This window comes from Trachurus trachurus (assembly GCF_905171665.1).
Source record: "Trachurus trachurus genome assembly, chromosome: 22".
In the NCBI taxonomy this organism is placed as follows: domain Eukaryota; kingdom Metazoa; phylum Chordata; class Actinopteri; order Carangiformes; family Carangidae; genus Trachurus; species Trachurus trachurus.
Genome location: NC_139907.1, coordinates 11,221,606 through 11,238,956, shown reverse-complemented (window position 1 = coordinate 11,238,956; position 17,351 = coordinate 11,221,606). Strand labels below are relative to the sequence as shown.

The following is a 17,351-nucleotide window of genomic DNA, read 5'->3' as shown; positions in this document are numbered from 1 at the left end:
CGGTTATTAATTAATAAAAAGGCACATTGCAATGAAACATCAAATAGAGATTATTTCTTTAGAAACTTTGTGTGCAAAAAACATCAGTCCAGAGCCTGTTTGGTTTGTTATCACACATTTAAAATATTTATTAACTTTGTGGTAGAAACATAGATAATACAAAAACATATGGTTCACCTTTATGCAATATTATATTCATAAGCTATGTTGATCATGGATTTGCTGTATAAAACCAGTGCAGATTTTGACACATGAACATGAGACATATTTACATAGCAACAAAATGGTATAAAATATTAGAAAAAGGACGAAGACTACTTAAAATAATCAAAAACATTTGTTCTTGCAACTGTTCAATAGTGACCTTCAAAATACAGAGGTACACAGAATAGAAAAATTACATTAGAAAATCTTAAAAAATAATTTAGGTACTCGTAAAAAAAAAAAATGTAATGTCATCAAAAAATTCAACACATCTGATATCCCTTTCTACACATTTCTACATCATCGTAAGGCATGAGCAGATTTGCAATGATATGCAGACAGGAGACATTCATTCTTCTAGTGGACGGACTACTTTGGGTCGGGCTGGAGAGCAGAAGAGCCTGAGAAGACACACAAAGAAAAATAATAACCTTTATCTCAAGATTTTAGTAACTTACAAGGTATTGTACAGTTAAACACAAAGTACTATGGATGGTTTGACTTATAATCCAACGATGTTTACTAAGAACTGTACACATGCTGACATTTTTTTTTAGGAAATAAATATGCTGTGAAATAAAAAAAAACACTCATTTAAGTACAAGCAAAGTTGTGTAATCACATTTTTTACCAGTGCAAAAACACCTCAACCACACTCATGAAGAAAACATGAATATTTATATCATGTTTATGTAATCTATCCCTACGGATCTGCTGCCAAAATCCTGAACACTCCAAGTATTTTAACACATCAGTGACTAGTGCAAAGGCATCTAAGTGAAAGCTCCTGTATTATCTTTAGATGAAACACTCAGTCCTGTCAAACAGCATGCAAAAACGCAGTTGCAATGAAAACAGATGAGAACAATCCACCGTCAGCATGGCTGTCACACTCCAGCCTTTGAGGATAAATGTCCTGCAGGTTTTTCTTACTGCCTGATGCTTAAACAAGCCACACCAGGCACAGCTCATTATATACAACACTGGTGTTTCTGTTTCAGACCATTTATTATGAATTATGCATAATCATGCATTATCTACTTCACAGTGGTGCCAACCATTTTATGAGGATAAACAGTTGGCGTGATAGTAATTACATTCAAGAAAACCACTGGTTTCAAGTTCATGTCAGTGTAGTGAAACAAACTTGAAATACGTAGGGAGATGAGTAAAAACTGGTTTCTTATGCTTACAGGTTTCCCATTTAACATATTTCTACATCACATAAGTGGATCAGCCTTCACATAAAAAAGTCACACATACAGCTGGTTTAGTTTTTAGAGATAAACAGTCATTAGTTGTATAGTGGAGCCTACATGCTATTTTTATGTTGTTGAACATTTTGAGGACACTGTAATAAAAAAGCCAGACTTTCATAAATGGACACTAAATTACAATGGTTTAGGCTTTAGGGTAAATAAAGTGCACAAAAACTATACAATATAATAAACTAAGTGATTTTTGACACAGTGGGACTTTGTGTTTGGCAGGTTCATGTGCAAACAGAAAACTCTGACATTTGATCACCCACCAAACAGCTAGCATGAAACCTAAAAGTTATCATTATCCTTTGTGCATTGTTCATTTCGTTTGTCTAAGGCTCAAATTTCAAACCGCACAGCTTCTGAATACAATGTTGCTCGACAGCTTACTCAAATCACAGTTGTCCAAACCACAATGTAAAAATACCACAGAAATGGATTTCTAGGTAAGACTTCCCTATCAAGGAAACAAACAAACAAAAAAAAACACCAGTGTAAAGTCTAGTGCACTGCTGACAAGTCAGTATCCATTTGGAAAAGGAGCATTGTGCTGCTTTATCATTTGGTGGAGTGAGCATGTTACACTCACACTCACCTGGACCATACAGGTAAAGTGGCGACAAGCAGCTCAGGTACAGCCACGTCCCGTTGTCCTGCAGCCAGCGCTGCCGGTAACCAATCATACCAGGGGAACAGGCTGACTGTATCCTCCTTTCCTCTTTAGGGGGCACGGCTAAATGAGTCTCGCTTACTAGGTTGGGAGATGATAGAGCACAGAGGTTTCGTGGGATTTGATAACATGTTCCCAGGAAATGTTAGGCTGCCCCAAAACAACAACATAACTTTTCTTAGAGATTCTTGAACTGGCTTGTACTGAACTTCTAGGAATTTGAGTGACCAGGAAAAGACCATGTGTCCAAAAGAGAAAAATATACACCCAGTTCCCTGTGACTACAAATAACACTTTAATTATCTAGGTGCTCAAACCCGAAGTAGTTGTGTGAGGATACCTTGAAATGTCTGAGTGACCATCACCAGAGTGATTTTGTTTCTTCCACCTTGGTGCATTCAACTCAAAAATCACCCCACTTAAAAACCTGCTTCTCACCTTGCCTGGCGCCCACCAGCCGCTGCTGGACTTTCTCCAGATGATGGATATATTCTGTCAGCGATCGCTCGGGGTCCTGAGACGTTCCCCCCGAATGCCCAGAGGCCAGAGTGGTGCTGGAGTACGACCTGAAGGAAAGACGAGATCTCATTAGGAAGAAATATTACTTCATTTCAACCGACATATCTCAATTAAGCCTTAAATTTGAATATTTCAATTCAAGTCTGCTGAAGAGGCGACCAAACCTGTTGTGTAACCTGAAGGGGGATTTGCTGGGTGGTACAAGAGCCGACACCGTGTCTCTGTTTGGGGGCGAGTCGGAGTTTGATCTTGGTTGTTGCTGCCTTAAAACTTCACCTTTAGGTGCTGTAGGAGACATTTAGGTTAAAAAACAGTCCACGCTCTCATACAAACTCATTTAAATGGTGCTCACTGAACTGACCTGGAGCATGCCCATTAACAGTCCCAGATAAAGATAATCTTCTAATTGCTCGCTGCCACTTTTTGGTGAGGAACCTCATTCTGTAAGAAAAAAACAATACAATATATAAAAATATATCCATATACAAAGTTAATGTACAAGTTGTACGTTCTGGTCCGGTCTCTACCTTGAGACGGCGATGACGACTCGTACAGCAGCCCTGAATCGTCTGATCGGTCTGTGCTGGGCGGAGAGAGGGGGTGAGGGCCGTGCCCCCATGTGAGCGATCAGACACAACGTGGCCTGCTCACACTCCTGGAAACCTCCTAACAACAGGATCAGGTAACGCTTCTGGTACACCAGGGCCTTCCTGAAGCTCTCAGCGCGCAGGTAACGCTCATACAAACGCTGCATCTGTAAACCAGCGAACAGAGGTTTGAACTGTTTTAGTACAAGGGTCCAATCTAAAATCATATCAGTCATAACAAATGAGTTTGTGTGCGTGCATTTCCTACTGACTTTGCTGTTGCTGATCACATCATTGATGGGTCTGTTTTCAGTTTCCGTGGTGATCTTGGCGAGCTCGTTCTCCGTGCGGCGCAGCTGCCGCTCCAGGAGGGTGAGTCTGTGTTTGAGAGTGGCTCTCTCTTGACTCAGCGATGTCACTCGCTCTGTCAGCTCCGAGTTCTCCTTCAGCAACGTCTCCAGCAGACTGGATGACGACGGCTGTGACGACATGGACGGCATCTACGGTTATAAAAATAGATTGAGTGCGGTAATTGTGTGGCAAAGATCAGAAAGGGACGCTCTCCAAAAGTGTACAATCACAATCACATGTAATTAAAGAGGAACTATGCAGGATTTGTAACCTACTCTCTGCCTTCCACATGCGTGTCACTTATTGTGTATCTTGGCTGAAAAACAACTTCGCAAGATTAGTGACATCGTCCCCGCTCTCGTCTCTGCGACACAAACGCAATCTCTTGTTTATGACGGATTAAACTACAAAAATATACACGTCGTAACATCGTATATGATATGATGTTTTCTACGCTCTATCGATTGATTTCTCGCCGGCTTAGTTGTAAACAAATGCACATGGCCAGGAGGAGGGTTAGCAAAACAGTGGAAAAGCGACCGGACTTGTATAGTTCCTCTTTAAGTCATCACGTTATTAATAACAACCACTTGTGTACCTGCTGGTTTTGTTGTGAGCTGCCCGCCTGAGCGCCATCAGGCTGGAAGTTGCTTTGGAGATGCTGTGAAGACGGAGCCTTGTGCTGCTGCCCCGTGGTTCGTCCCGACAGCCTGTGAGCTGCCATCGCTCTCTCCTCTCTCTCCAGCTCTGCCAGTGTGTGCTGGAGCTCCTGCATGCGCTGCTGGTCTTGTTGCCGCAACAACTCCAACTCACACTAAATGTCAGAAATGGTCATCAGGAGGTGTGCTTCTATGTATCCAAACTTATCTTTAATAAAGAAGTGTAAGAAGTAAACTGGTGATGATATCTTACCAGTTTGTTATTGGTCCTCTCCTGTCGTCTCTCCCTCTCCATCTGCTCCTGCCTCCCCTTTCTCCTCTCTTTCTCCCATTGCTCCTCCCTCTCCCTCTCTTTGTCCTTCAGCAGTCGGAGTCTCTCCTTCAGCTCGGTGAGTTCGGCCCCTTGGCGTTTGGACTGCTCTCGCTCCGCCTCAAACGCACGGCTGGCTTCCAGTTTCTGCTGCGTCAAAGTCTCGGTAGCTATACGATGACGAGCGGCGGCCTCCTGCTGCCTCTGCAGCTCCTCCCTCCTCGTTCGGTCCTCCTCTTCCCACTTCCTTCTGTTCTGCAGCAGCTCGGCCCTCAGTTTGTCCGTCACAGCCGCCAGCTCCTCTCCCTGCCTTCGCTCCTGTTCCAGCTGGGCGCGCATGTCGGAGATAAACTTCCTGTCTCTGGCTGCGTCTGCCTCACATCTGCGGCTGAGCTCGTCCACCTGTCTGGAGCATCTTTCTCTCTCCTCGTCCAGCTTCCTGTGAGCATCTGCAAGTTTAGAGTGAATCTCACCGACGCGAGATTCTGCCTCGGTCAGGAGACGCTCGAGACGAGTCTTTTCCTTCAGGTTGAGATCTTGCTGATGGGCGGATTGTTGACGTTCGTTTTCTAGCTCCTTCTGAGTGTCGTCCACTCGCTTCTCCAGCAGCACGCTGCGAGACTGTTCGATCTGAAGCTCACGTCTGAGGTTACTGCAGGACACCTTCTCCTGCTCAACCTGACCCCTCAGAGCCGTGAACTCTGACCTCTGCTGCTCAGAGGATACTTGTATAGCCTGGGGAAAGAGGGGGAGGGTCATTTAAAAAGGAGAGCTGAGGTGCATTTTGGATTCCTCACATAGCTTCATATTTAAAAACATAGTTTGGACATGACTCATTCATCTAGTTGACTGGTTTTATCTTACCTCTCTCCTTTCCTCCTCCTCTCTTTCTTTACGGACACCGAGAGCTCTCTCTTGCTCCAGTTGTTGTTGAAGCTCTTGGACTCTAGTTTGCTCCCTCCTCAAAACCTCCTCACCTTCTTCTACAACGAGCCTAGAGAAGCAAATTTACATTTCACCACCATTGGCTGTATTACATGAAATCATGTTCATGTAACTGTGACAGAAACCAGTTTATATTCAGTCCACTGATACCTAAAACTACACATAAAAAAACTGTGGTACCAGGCTTCCCTAAACAGTGTTATTAAAAAAAAGGTTATTTTGTATTTTAAAGCAAATTAATAAAATAATATACAAACATTTTCAAAATACAGAGAAACCAATCAAAAAACACTTTGTTTGTAGCATCTTGCTTAACTGTGAAAATTATGAGAACAAACATGCCGATGCTGAGATCAACCTGACTGTGCACAGTTTGCCCATTTTGTATTTCATTTTTTCACGTGTCTAACATAACGTTGCTGTTATTCAGTACATAAGTATACCTGAGAGATTGTATTTTGTTATTTTGGTCTTGATGAGTGTCATGGGCACATTTCAGTTGTTTCTGGCTCTCCTCCAGCTCTGCTCTTAGTTGAGATTCAAACTGTCCGTCAGTCTGTAGTTGAGCTCTGTGCCAGTCAGTTTCACCTCTGTAGTCAGGCTAAGGAAGAAAGATAGAAGATCAGCGATGAGGCCATTCGATAGGAAATCAATTAAATGTCAAAATTTCAATTAAAAACAGATGAACACCACAATATGATGTACATTTACCACAAAATTCCCCCTCTTCATTCAAAACTACTGACACTCACTTGTGTATGTCTCTCAGCCATTCGACAGAGCAACTCTCTGAGAGCAATCACAGTCTCCTGCAGTGCCCTCTTCTCCTGCTGCCAGCTCATGGGGGGGTCGGAGGGTGATATGTCCCGGTGGTCCAGTAGGGTGGACCCATCTTCAAAATGCTGCTGTGTGTGGCTCAATGAGAAGGCTTTAAACTCTGAGACATGAGCCTGGGAGGACGAAGTGGTCCGTCGTTGGGACAAGGTGAGAATTCTGCAGCTTTCTTGATAGACCTTTTTCAACAGACCCTGCAGAAAGATGGGAAACGAAGCTTCAGTATAGTTTAGGGCATACAGTCACATAAAGAGAATCATTGCTATATGTAGAGGAAGCCTACCTGAAGCTCAGGTGATAACAGATCATCACTGTAGCTCATACTGCCTGCAGCACTGTCTGTGTTCGCCGTCGGGTTCATTCCTCTGCAGCGGAGGTACTCAATAAACTGAGCATCCAGCCTTTCAGTCTGTTCCAGCTCCACTCTGAGCCTCGCACCCAACTCTGAGCTCACATCTGAACCACAAGAGAAGAAAAGAAGGGTTGAATAGATGAGTCTGGTGATTTATCAACAATAAATTAACTGAATTAAGAAAAGTTAATCATCATAACCATATATTCCTAACCAGCTTTAAGGATTGTCTTGAGGTATAACTGGTCTCAGGCTGTGTGCCATGAACACGTTAATAGAGTTGGAAAAAACAGAGTTAAATTTATCCTTTGGATACTTTTGCTAAATTTGGTATGAGGAAGCATTAGTGCTTGTATCCAGAAGTAAAGGCAGCTAGACTTTATTTCTATTCTTTGGAACATTTCATATCTTAGTAGGTTTAGTTTTAAACAAATTTAGTTGCCTTCATGTAACCTGTCCAGATAAACTATGATTAGGATGAATGAAAATCTTCACAGATGACAGTCATCAGTGAAGTCTGGTATCAGGCTTGTTGTTGAAATACTCACTGCTTCCATATCCATCACTGGCCCATTCTGGTGCGGATAAGGAGGAGGTTGAGCCAAGGCGAGATGGAGGGGCTGTTAGGTCGAGTTCGTCCAACTCGTGCACCTAAGAGCAGAGGAATTTCAAATATTCAACCACATGTGAACCAAGATAAAACCCAAGAGTTTCTTACAGAACACACAGAAATCATCATACATAAAACTGTGTGACCACATACTTTGTCAGCATCCAGTGAGTCGAGCACAGAGAAGTTGTCGGAGATGGACACTGAGCCTGGGGAGTGGGTACTCTGTGTGGCTGGATCTGGTGTGATGGTCCTGGAGTGGGGAGGCTCCATCACAACCCTGGGAGATGCCCTGACCTGGAGCAGATCCAGGCCCGTGCTGTTCAGAGCGCTGAGCTCAGACAGGCGAGAGCCGAGACCAGACAGGCGAGAGGCGAGACCAGAGGCGTGGAACCGTTCTGGGATTCCCTCCTCGGAGCATTCGAGTCTCCTTAAAACCTCCGGAGAGCTCAGAGAGGCTTCGTTCCGAGAGGCACCGACTATGTCCTCAAAGGCTCTGTGAGAAATATCTGATGGAGAAAGAGGTGACAATTGATGGGTGAGAGTCACTATTAAGTGTCTTTCATATGATGACAAAGCAAAATGAGTACATAACCTGACAATTTAAACAGCATCCTCACCTCTCTGTGTGTATGTTAGTAGATGAAGAAGTGGGTCCTGTTGTTGGCAGTGCTGTCGGAGTTGTTGTAGTTCTTTCTGTCGATAAGCCAGTTCCTCTTCCTGTAGAGCCAGGTCCTCCTGTAAACCTTGAAGCTCTGCCTTCAGCCGCTGGTTATCAGTCTCCAGGTCGACAAGGGCACGGTCTTTGGTCTGATAGACAGAAGACGATACTTAAATTTAGTTATTATCGTGTTTCTAATATGCAGGTCTAGTTTAATTAATTCTAACTAACTCCCAGAGGTAGAGGAACTGCATCTGATATCCTGTGCTCAGTTTTATAATCTCACCTGTCCTTCCTCATGTAGCTTCTCTGCCCTCTCTGTGCTGGTACTCAGACCCCGTTTCACTGCATTCAGCTCCACCCACAGAGCCTGATGATCTGCTCTCAGTCTGATGAGCTCTGTCTCCTTCTGTCTCAAGGCAGCGTCTGCTTTTGCCAGGGTCACCTCAGCATGAGTCTGATAAAAAGGGAAAAGCATCCATATTAGCAGAATATAAGCATCACAGTGGTCTCTCTCTTGGATTGATACATGCATTCACACACCGTAACCTTCACATTCAGTTTTACTCTAAAGAAGTTTTGAGCTTACGACGAGCAGAGTTTAGTTCTTACTGCTTTGCAATGTAACAGCGTTTTAATGAGCACCATATGTGGTAGACGCAGTGTTTCCACTTTATAAAACTCATCCAGTCTTTCACATCTACTAATACAAACAAGTTTAGCATGCCGTGACCATTACACACTGCACGTCAAAAGAAGCGGTGCAGCAATACACACAATGTTCGACATGCAGCAGCACAACCAATGCATTTCAGCCAACCTAGTTTTTTTTTAAAGAAAACAAGCTCTCCTCACCACATCCTGCCAAGATGGAGCATAAAGATTAAATAAAATATAACGTGCAGTCGTGCACCGGCTCTGAAAACAAGAGCTAGCAAAGATTTTCCTCCTTCTTCCTCATTTTAAAAGGCACTTCCTCTGTGCAAGACTCTGCTATCTCAGCGCCGTAACACGTCATTACGCCTCTAACTATAAACAGATGTGGTTTTGCCCACAGTCACTAGCACAGCTGTATGCTAAGTAACATAGCTGCAGTGCACGCTAGCAAAAACAAAGAGTCAGCAGGATTTTTTCTGTCTGAACCAGGGGCCTGTTGAAGCAGGTTCTGAGTTATTTGGGAGACTTTAAGAAGAAAAACCCAGAGACTGAAGATACAGTCAGTATTTTTTTTTTGTTTTACTATATATATATACACATTTAATATATGCAATTAATTTACTAGATATTTAAGTCAAATCTGAGCTTTGATTTACTTATTTTCTATCATCAATTTGGAAGTAACATGATCCTGTGTTTGGAGTTTGGGCATGTTAACACTCACCAGCACCTCCTTTTGAGCCTCTTCGTGGTTGGTTTCCTTTTCATTGAGTTGAGCCGTCAGGTCCTGGATGAGGCCTCTCATTGAAGCTGCTTCCTGCCTGAGCCTTTCGATTTCATCCTGGAGTTGTCCCTCTCTCCTCCTCAGCCCCTCACTTTCAGCAGAAAGCTCTTCCTTCGCCGTCTCAAGCGTTTTAATCTTTGCCCTTTCCGCAGCAACCACTTCCTCCATGTCTACCACCTCGGCTCTCGTCTCCTGGACTTGTCTCTCAAGGGTGAGGCTGGTTTGTCTGAGAGCCCCCAGTTCTGTTTTCATCTCCCGCTCTTTTGTTTTTAGAGTCTCAAGCTCCCTCACCCTCTCCTGTTCCTTGTCTTGGAGGTCAGTCACAAGGCTGCTAAGGTGGGCTTTCGCGCCTTCAGCTTCAAGTCTCCGGCAGTCTCTCTCCTCCTCAGATGGTTTCCTCTGGTGCTTCTCCTGTTCTGCCTGTTCCTTCATCTCCATCAGCTCAGTTTCCTTCAGGATGAGAAGACCTTGGAGCTCATCTGCCTTTTCCCTCTCAGCTTTCAGCCTCTTCCCAAACTCCTCCCCATGTCCCCTGTACTCTTCCTCCTGGGTGAGCAGCAGTCGCTCCAGTCCCTCCTTCTCTGCCACTGCTGTCTCAAGCTGACTCTGGAGGGCCTTGAGACGCGAGCGAAGGGAACGAGAGGATGCAGAATGAGTCAGACTGAGCTCTTGCTTCAGGCTGCTCGGCCCTCCCCTCCTCTCCTGCTCTTGCACCGTGTAGTGATGAGGTTCGGGGCTGGGGGCGGGCGAGGGATTGATGCTGTCGCCGTCCTGGGAGTCGCTGACTTCGTGTAGGTTGGGGCCCAGTGTGGCGAGCTCTGCCTGCAGCGTGCTGATGACCTCATGAAGACGCTCCTCCTCTTCCTCCTTGTCCTGACGCACTCTTGTAATTTCAGACTGAAGATGCTCCACTTGTGATCGCAGATCCTCCAGCTCAACCTCCAAAGCCTTTTTTTCCCAGAAAGATCAGAAACGGAGAAAATCGTTTTTCATCACTGCCTCATTACTTATTTGTATTCCCACACTGTCTCCATGTATTCTGCGTGTTTTCATACTAACCTTGTTTTCCCTGGCGTTCTCCAGTTCCTGTTCAAGCCTTTGGACTTCATTGTTGAGGTGATCAATCTCCTGATTTTTCTCCTGGAGTAGTGCTGAAGGAAGTGTCTCTTCCTCTGCTTCCTCAGCCTCGCTTTGTTCTTCTTTCTCCTCCCTCACTATAGCGAGCGCTGATACAGTCTCCTGCAAGCACAGTTGTACATGCCAGTTTCAATCATCACCACGCTATGAGATAATAACGGAACGTTACGAGACAGAGTTGTTTTCGAGGCAAATGCAGAGACTGCTTGCCGAAAAACTGCCCCCGACGGGTACACGCATCAGCGGTTTTGCATGAATTTACCTCGAAAACAACTCTGTCTCGTAACGTTCCAATTTGCCAAAAATGTTGAACTATCTTTTTAAATTGATATTTTATGTTCATTATCAAAACGTACAAACATCAAAAATGAATTAGCTTTGAAGCACAGTGTTACAAATCTTTGCTACAAAAACAGTAGCTCTTACCTTCAGTGCAGCAATCTCCTCTTGGAGCTTGTCCACATGAGCTGCATTCTGATTGGTCAGTAGCTCCAGCTGTAGTGTGAGGTGTTTCAGTTCAACTTCTTTGATGCTCAAGTCTCTCTGCACATTCTCCAGCTGACCCAGCAGGACCTCAGCCTGTGAGACATTATTTATTGAAACTTTTTTACAAAATTTTACGAATGCAACACAGTTTTCTGTAGAAGCTTAAAAATATTGAGCTTTCAGAGATCTCTCATGCAAGTGGTGGTTTTACAAAATGAATCTAGATACTCATCTGCAAACAAATGCAGGTCAAAAACCACCACTCATCAGCCATAATCATCTTGGCTACATTACATCAGCTTTGCATAATATCTTACAAACCTCTTGCTCTTTGCTCAGTAGGCTCTGCTGAGCAGTGTCCAGGGCATCCCTAAGCTCCTGAGTGGGGTCACGCGCGTTGTCTTGGTAACAGTGTCTCGTCTCATCCAGTTTGGACTGCAGAGCGGAGATCTGAAGCCTGTTGGACAGTTGCTGCTGCTCCAGAGCCTGCTTATCCTGACAGATGGAAAATGATATGAGTAAAAGGCTTGTGAAAAAATTCAAGCTGCACATCTACATCGACACCATCTCAACTGAAAGTGTTTAATTTGTTCTTACTTGTGTGAGCTCCTGTTCTCTCAACTTCATTCTCTGAAGCTCCTGTTCAAGTTGACCGACGGACCTATTGCGCTCGGCGCTGTTGAGCAGCGCTTGCTCCAGCTCCCTGATTCTCCCGGCTAGCTTGTCTATCTCCTCGTTGCGTTCTGCAAGATCGCGTTGCGCCTGCTGATTGGCAGTGAGCAAGGAGGAATGGTCCTCTGACTTGTCTTTGATAATAGATTGTAGACTTTCCACCTGCAGAGAAATCAAAAAAGGGACAAGGTTTTGTATAACAAGTCCAGATTTGAAGTTGGGGGAGAAAAAGAGCATTTTTGAAAGATGGAAAACAGTATGATTTGTAGCTAAATGAGCCATTCCAGATCAGCAGCCAGTACCAAACACTGAAATCAAGCCATTCCAGAGAGAAGCGAGATGGAGATGACAGGCGAATGAAGAACAAAACCGAAGCAAATTAATATTAGAAAATGGACGATGGAAGTAGGAACGAATGAAACACGTATGGCAAAGTAGTAGAATGCATCTATGGATGATGATGATTGCAATAATGTTATGTTATACGATCAACACCATGCACAGGAATAAGAGGAGCTAAGAGAAGAAGGCTACAGTTAGATTTCATACCTGCAGAACCAAGTCCTCAAACTACAGCAATCCGTTCAGCACAGGGATAAACACACAGTAAGAGTCAGGCTCATTTACAAAAACAAACCAAAACAACACAGTCATCACATCAACCTCTGTAAGTACTACACTTATGTATAACTCAGGAAATCGGCAAAACATGAAGGTACTCATCACACCAACCATGCCAACAATCAGACTCACTGCAAACACTACACACTTTTAGTATCTTTCAACATCTAGAAATAGAAATAAATATTTTTGCAGTGCTGTTCTGTTGAAGATTTTATTATCATGCTTTATGATTTCTGTGTTAAAATAAAAACCTCATCTCAATCTCAAAATGAGACTAGGTCCCATTTGTGACTTTTGTAGACCCCATGCATTACTTCATGTAGATCTGTTGGATTACTAGCTTTGACTGGACTTAATGCATGCAGTAATGCGGTCACAAAAAAAATGGAGCTCAGTAAAGGTAAAAAATTTATAATAATGTGGCTGCTAAACTAAGACCACTTAAGCTGTCTGTGTTCACTTCCTGTCAAGTTAATGGGCCTCACCCTGTGTCCTTTGTTATCCACACTGGCTGTCTGTTTGAGCTGCACCTCCAACCTCCGGATCTCTTGTTGGAATTCATCTCTCTCATGTTCACGCTCCACAGCTTGCTCCTGTTATGTATGAGGAGGAATTATGTTTAAGATGGTTAAGGATTAAGGAGACAACCACAAGGGGAATTGGATTTAAAAAAAAGACAAAATTAGAAACTGTTGTTAAAACAATCCTTTTCAATGTAAAACATCACCTCTATGAACTGGCGGTCGTGTTTCAGCTGATACTCAAGTGCTTGGACACGCTGGTTGAGGTCTTCAGTGTGAGTCTTGTGATGCAGCTCTGTCTCCAGGCCTTTTGTCTCCTGCTCTTCCAGTTCTCTCTCCAGGGCTCTGAGGCGCTGAGACAGAGAGTTGTGGTCCTTCTCCGCCTGCCGCTGTACGTCCAGCCTATCCTGGGTCAAACGCTCCGTCTCTCCGAGCAGAGCTTAAAACAAAAAGGGAAAAAAGGTTAATGCTATATTTTATGTAAAAAATGTGTATGCAGAAGAAACAGGAAAAAGATTAAAAGATATTAAGTAAATAAAAAATACAACCATTAAACATACTTAAGCCTTCAAAAACAGTCAGTGCATTCTCAGCTCTCATCTAAAATATAACAAATGCCACAGCACTCCAAGAGCCTTTGCTAAAAGCTACTGGCGATGACAGTGTTACAAACCGCAACCTCACACAGCACTGCAATATACTGCATATTCATCTCCCACGCCTCTTATCACTCACACACACACACACTCCACTCTGACCCACAAACCTGTGTCAGGATCTAAATTGAGCCAATGGCCTATGGAGAGAAGACACATCTGAGCACAGACATTACATAAGTGTATGGTCAACTTCACTAAAGAGGTCGCGTAACACTTTATACAGACACACTAGCTTTTTCAAGAGTTTGCGCCTCCTCCACTCACCTTTCTCCCTCTCCCCCAGACCAGCGGAGAGATGCTCCTTCTGGCGCAGGAGAATTGCGTGCTCCTCGCTAAGCTCCTGATGTTTCAGTCGGAGGCCGTCCAGCTCTCCGCTGAGGCTCTGCATCTGGTGCAGCTTCACCTTCAGGTCCTCCAGCTCCTCCACTAGTCTCTCTTCTTGCGTCTCCTTCTGCTGCAGAGACTCCTCTAGCACCACTTTTTCAGCTATGTAGCCCTCGAGAAGCCCTAAATACATGAAGCAAACACAAAAAGGAGATGTGAGAAGAGAAATTGTGACATAATGGGCCTTAGATTCTTGTGCTTAGCGTAACCAATGGCTGATTTGTGTGTTGAACTACAGTGTTAAGTGGTAGAGAAAGCCGTTGCCAGTGGATTAACTACTGCAGCTTGGCAGCATAAGACAAGTCAAGTGAATCAAAGCCAATGAGGATACAGAGCTCACCCTCTGCCTTGTGGAGCTCCAGCTGGAGTTGACTCTTCTGCTTCGCCTCTTGATCGAGCTGTTCCAATAAGAGCTTGTGCTGCTCAAGGAGCTGGGCGGAGTCTTCTCTGCCCTGAGTAAACCTTTCCTCCAGAGAAAGGTGGACATCATGAGTCTGCTCCAGCTGGAAGAAAAATAAGAGCAGAAACCCACAGTCACCAGACAGATGAAATCTCTATAATACAGAATAAAATACATTTGAAAGGAGGCTTTTGTGTGCATTGTTGAAAAACATTTGGAGGCATCAGTGGGTCAGAACACCCTTTACCTGTGTGTTGGCCTGGTTGAGCAGCTCCAGTAGTGTGTTTACAGTGTGTCGCAGTCTGCTGCAGGCATTCAGAGCCGCTTCTTCTCCTTCAGGGTTGATCTGAGCATCTGAAACCAGCAAGCTCTCACAGAGCCGCTGGGTCAGCTCCAGGTCCTCTGATGATAAGTCTGCAACGGAAATACCTAGGAAAAAGAAAAAGTTGTTGCATTTACATAAATAAGCCATAACTCTACCACTGATAACAAAAACACCCCCAGTGAGATCAAAGTAGCATGAATTGTAACCTCGTAGTGAATCAGATGTGAACAGACCTGACTCTTGTGCGTCTTTCATCCCTGCTGAGCTTCTCTGATGAGTCGCCTGCTGAGATGTTTTGATTCTGGCACTGATCTTTTGTCCAATAAGCTCCTCTGTTGCAACAGTGCTGCGAAGCATCTCAATCAGCACCTTACCCAGCTTTTCATTGGCCTTGTGCAGTTTATGTCTAGAACAGAAGTAACAAATCAGACTCACATACACATAAGTCATCTGTTGGTCCATTATCCAAACAAGTAAAGGAAAAGACACAGTGACAAACAATAAAACACTCTAACACCTTTTTGTTTTTCAGGAAGTTTAACTTAGCTTATCTGCAGTAAAATGCATTAGAAGTGAGACTAAAATAAACTACAGGTTAATAGGTTAAAAGAACACCATGTACCTTTCCTCTTTGGCAATCTGCAAGTCCTCAGTGAGCATCTTGAGGAGGTTGCCTCCCTCTTGACTTTCTCGTTCCCTTCGTTGGAGGAGCGTGTCCAGGGTCTCCATCTCTGCATGCTTTCCTTCCAACTCTCCCTGCAGGCAACCGACCTCTGCTCGTAGCTGGGAAAAAATGGACACAAAGCTCGTCAACAATAAGCCCCGAACTGCCCCTCTCCCACCTGTGCTATGACTTGTCCAAAACCATACCCATGAGTGTAAGGACAGAAAATTCACAAGCTGAAGTCAACACATAGCAAGAGGTTTAAACCCAAATGAATCAAATGAAAACCTCAAGAGTCTTAGTAACAACAGAAATAACAAGACCACCTGGTCAGCAGCTTCCCAGCAGAGCCAACATGACAAATGCAGACGGTATGATTGCACACAATAGCAACTCAAAACCAGATGTTAGTAATCAGAGATGAATCTGAAGTAATAACAGCTACAGTGAGACAAAGCACTCGGCCTAACCCACACACACACACACACTCTACCTACTGTATAACCAGCAGGTAACCGTGGCACGTCACTATGCCTACGCTCCAAGGTGGTAGAGAAGTGAGGAAAAGTCAACTTCCAGACGCACTGCTGCACTTTCTCTTTGTAGACATTTCTTCCATATGAATGCTGATGTCTCTTACCTTTCCTTCCTCAGGCGGTCCAGTCTCTCCCTTCCCCATATCTTCCCTCCCTTTTTCCCTCCCATCACAAACGTCTCACGCAGCCACCTGCCTCAACAAAACATTGCTGTTGCCCTGACAACAGTACCCTCCCCAACCCTCCCTCCAAGCTTCTCTTTGCTAACCTCATGGGGTGCGTGTGTTAATATCTCACTATGAAAAGCCAAGCCAAGCAGGTGCCATGGAAACAATTGTTTACATACATCACATTAATGCAGATTGTTAAAAATTAATATTCAATAATTTTAAAGAACTGGTAAAAGCAAGAAAAGGGCATGAGAGGAATTTCTCATTTATTTGTGCCAACTACACTGATCCAAGTAAATGGATGACTAGAATCAAGTCCCAGCATGCTCCAAATCTCCACAACAACAAATGAAATGCAAATTTGTTAAAAAAGCTTGACATCTCCACAACAAAACAACCCAGTGGGGCTTTGCTCCAAAGACTTCCATCAAGTCAGAGATACAGAAGCAGAAAAATGTGCATAACTAAAAAGGTGATTTTACAGATTAGTCTGTATTTCACCGCATTGCCTCAAATGCAACAAACAATTTCTTATATCATCTTTTATTGGACCGTCTCCAGTCTATGAGATAACAGAGAAAAAAAAGCTGAAAATCCCTAACAAGTCTTCATATGTTTTGTTTGAATATCTTTGGATTTTCAACTGTTGGTCAGTCAACTATCAAACTGTATGAGATGAAGAAGTGCAACAAATCTACATCAAGATGCTAGAATTGGGAATTGTTTGGCAGTTTTACAAGAAAATGAAATATTCTCCCATTGGTTTATTAATCAACTAATTGTTTCTCAGCTCTGCCTGATTCAACCACAAGAGCATGAACACACATCACATTAACACATGCACACACCAGATTAGTAGATTAATTGATATGATCCCTTCAGCCAAATGTAATCTGATGAAGTGGAAAGACCCTACGGAGGTCTCATCTCCCATTGTCTACCAATATTCATTTTCCATTTTGTTGTATTCTCATTCACCTCCTTAAGACTCTCTCCTTTGAACCTCTAACATTTCAATTCCTGGGCCTGTCTAGTCTTGCCCCAATAAAAATTTAAAAAATGATTGGGCAGTGAATCTGCCGGTATGTATGTATGTGAGTGTGTATCCAGTACCTGGGCCACCACAGCATCAAGCTGCTGGAGCTGGGCAGTGAGTTGGCTCATTTTGCATGTGTAGCTCTTCTCCTTCTTCTCTTGTTCAGACGTGAAGCTCCGCCTCAGGTTCTCGAGCTCCGCCTCCTTCTGGTCTTCAAACTCCGTCTTTAAAAAAAAAAAAGCAGTTGTGGGTTCATAAATTAAAAGATGCAGTATACAGTAGGTTGATTTGTTTTCCAGCTGTAAAAATCACTGGCCGTGTCACGCTGGCTT

General features: G+C 43.8%; 1 protein-coding gene across 2 annotated transcripts in view; it reads right to left on the bottom strand.

Annotated features, from left to right (window-relative positions):
* Positions 1-165: 165 nt before the first annotated feature.
* The window catches only part of pcnt (pericentrin), a 33,202-nt gene continuing 16,016 nt past the window's right edge, over positions 166-17,351 (bottom strand). Inside the window, exons 30-60 of one of the 2 annotated variants that reach the window (XM_083997831.1) lie at positions 17,097-17,243; positions 15,236-15,396; positions 14,847-15,019; positions 14,536-14,717; positions 14,229-14,391; positions 13,769-14,011; positions 13,612-13,641; positions 13,052-13,284; positions 12,810-12,917; positions 12,250-12,270; positions 11,626-11,862; positions 11,350-11,523; positions 10,969-11,121; positions 10,465-10,644; positions 9,346-10,353; positions 8,251-8,421; positions 7,924-8,113; positions 7,457-7,812; positions 7,242-7,344; positions 6,625-6,797; positions 6,260-6,535; positions 5,951-6,108; positions 5,427-5,556; positions 4,506-5,297; positions 4,192-4,407; positions 3,515-3,742; positions 3,183-3,409; positions 3,017-3,096; positions 2,820-2,940; positions 2,575-2,702; positions 166-605 (exon numbers count right to left, since the gene is read on the bottom strand). In XM_083997831.1, the coding sequence (XP_083853957.1) occupies positions 574-605; positions 2,575-2,702; positions 2,820-2,940; positions 3,017-3,096; positions 3,183-3,409; positions 3,515-3,742; positions 4,192-4,407; positions 4,506-5,297; positions 5,427-5,556; positions 5,951-6,108; positions 6,260-6,535; positions 6,625-6,797; positions 7,242-7,344; positions 7,457-7,812; positions 7,924-8,113; positions 8,251-8,421; positions 9,346-10,353; positions 10,465-10,644; positions 10,969-11,121; positions 11,350-11,523; positions 11,626-11,862; positions 12,250-12,270; positions 12,810-12,917; positions 13,052-13,284; positions 13,612-13,641; positions 13,769-14,011; positions 14,229-14,391; positions 14,536-14,717; positions 14,847-15,019; positions 15,236-15,396; positions 17,097-17,243 (6,594 nt within the window). In that variant the 3' untranslated portion in view covers positions 166-573. The remainder of the gene's footprint in view (positions 606-2,574; positions 2,703-2,819; positions 2,941-3,016; positions 3,097-3,182; positions 3,410-3,514; positions 3,743-4,191; positions 4,408-4,505; positions 5,298-5,426; positions 5,557-5,950; positions 6,109-6,259; positions 6,536-6,624; positions 6,798-7,241; positions 7,345-7,456; positions 7,813-7,923; positions 8,114-8,250; positions 8,422-9,345; positions 10,354-10,464; positions 10,645-10,968; positions 11,122-11,349; positions 11,524-11,625; positions 11,863-12,249; positions 12,271-12,809; positions 12,918-13,051; positions 13,285-13,611; positions 13,642-13,768; positions 14,012-14,228; positions 14,392-14,535; positions 14,718-14,846; positions 15,020-15,235; positions 15,397-17,096; positions 17,244-17,351) is intronic. The other variant, XM_083997832.1, reaches the window with a different exon arrangement.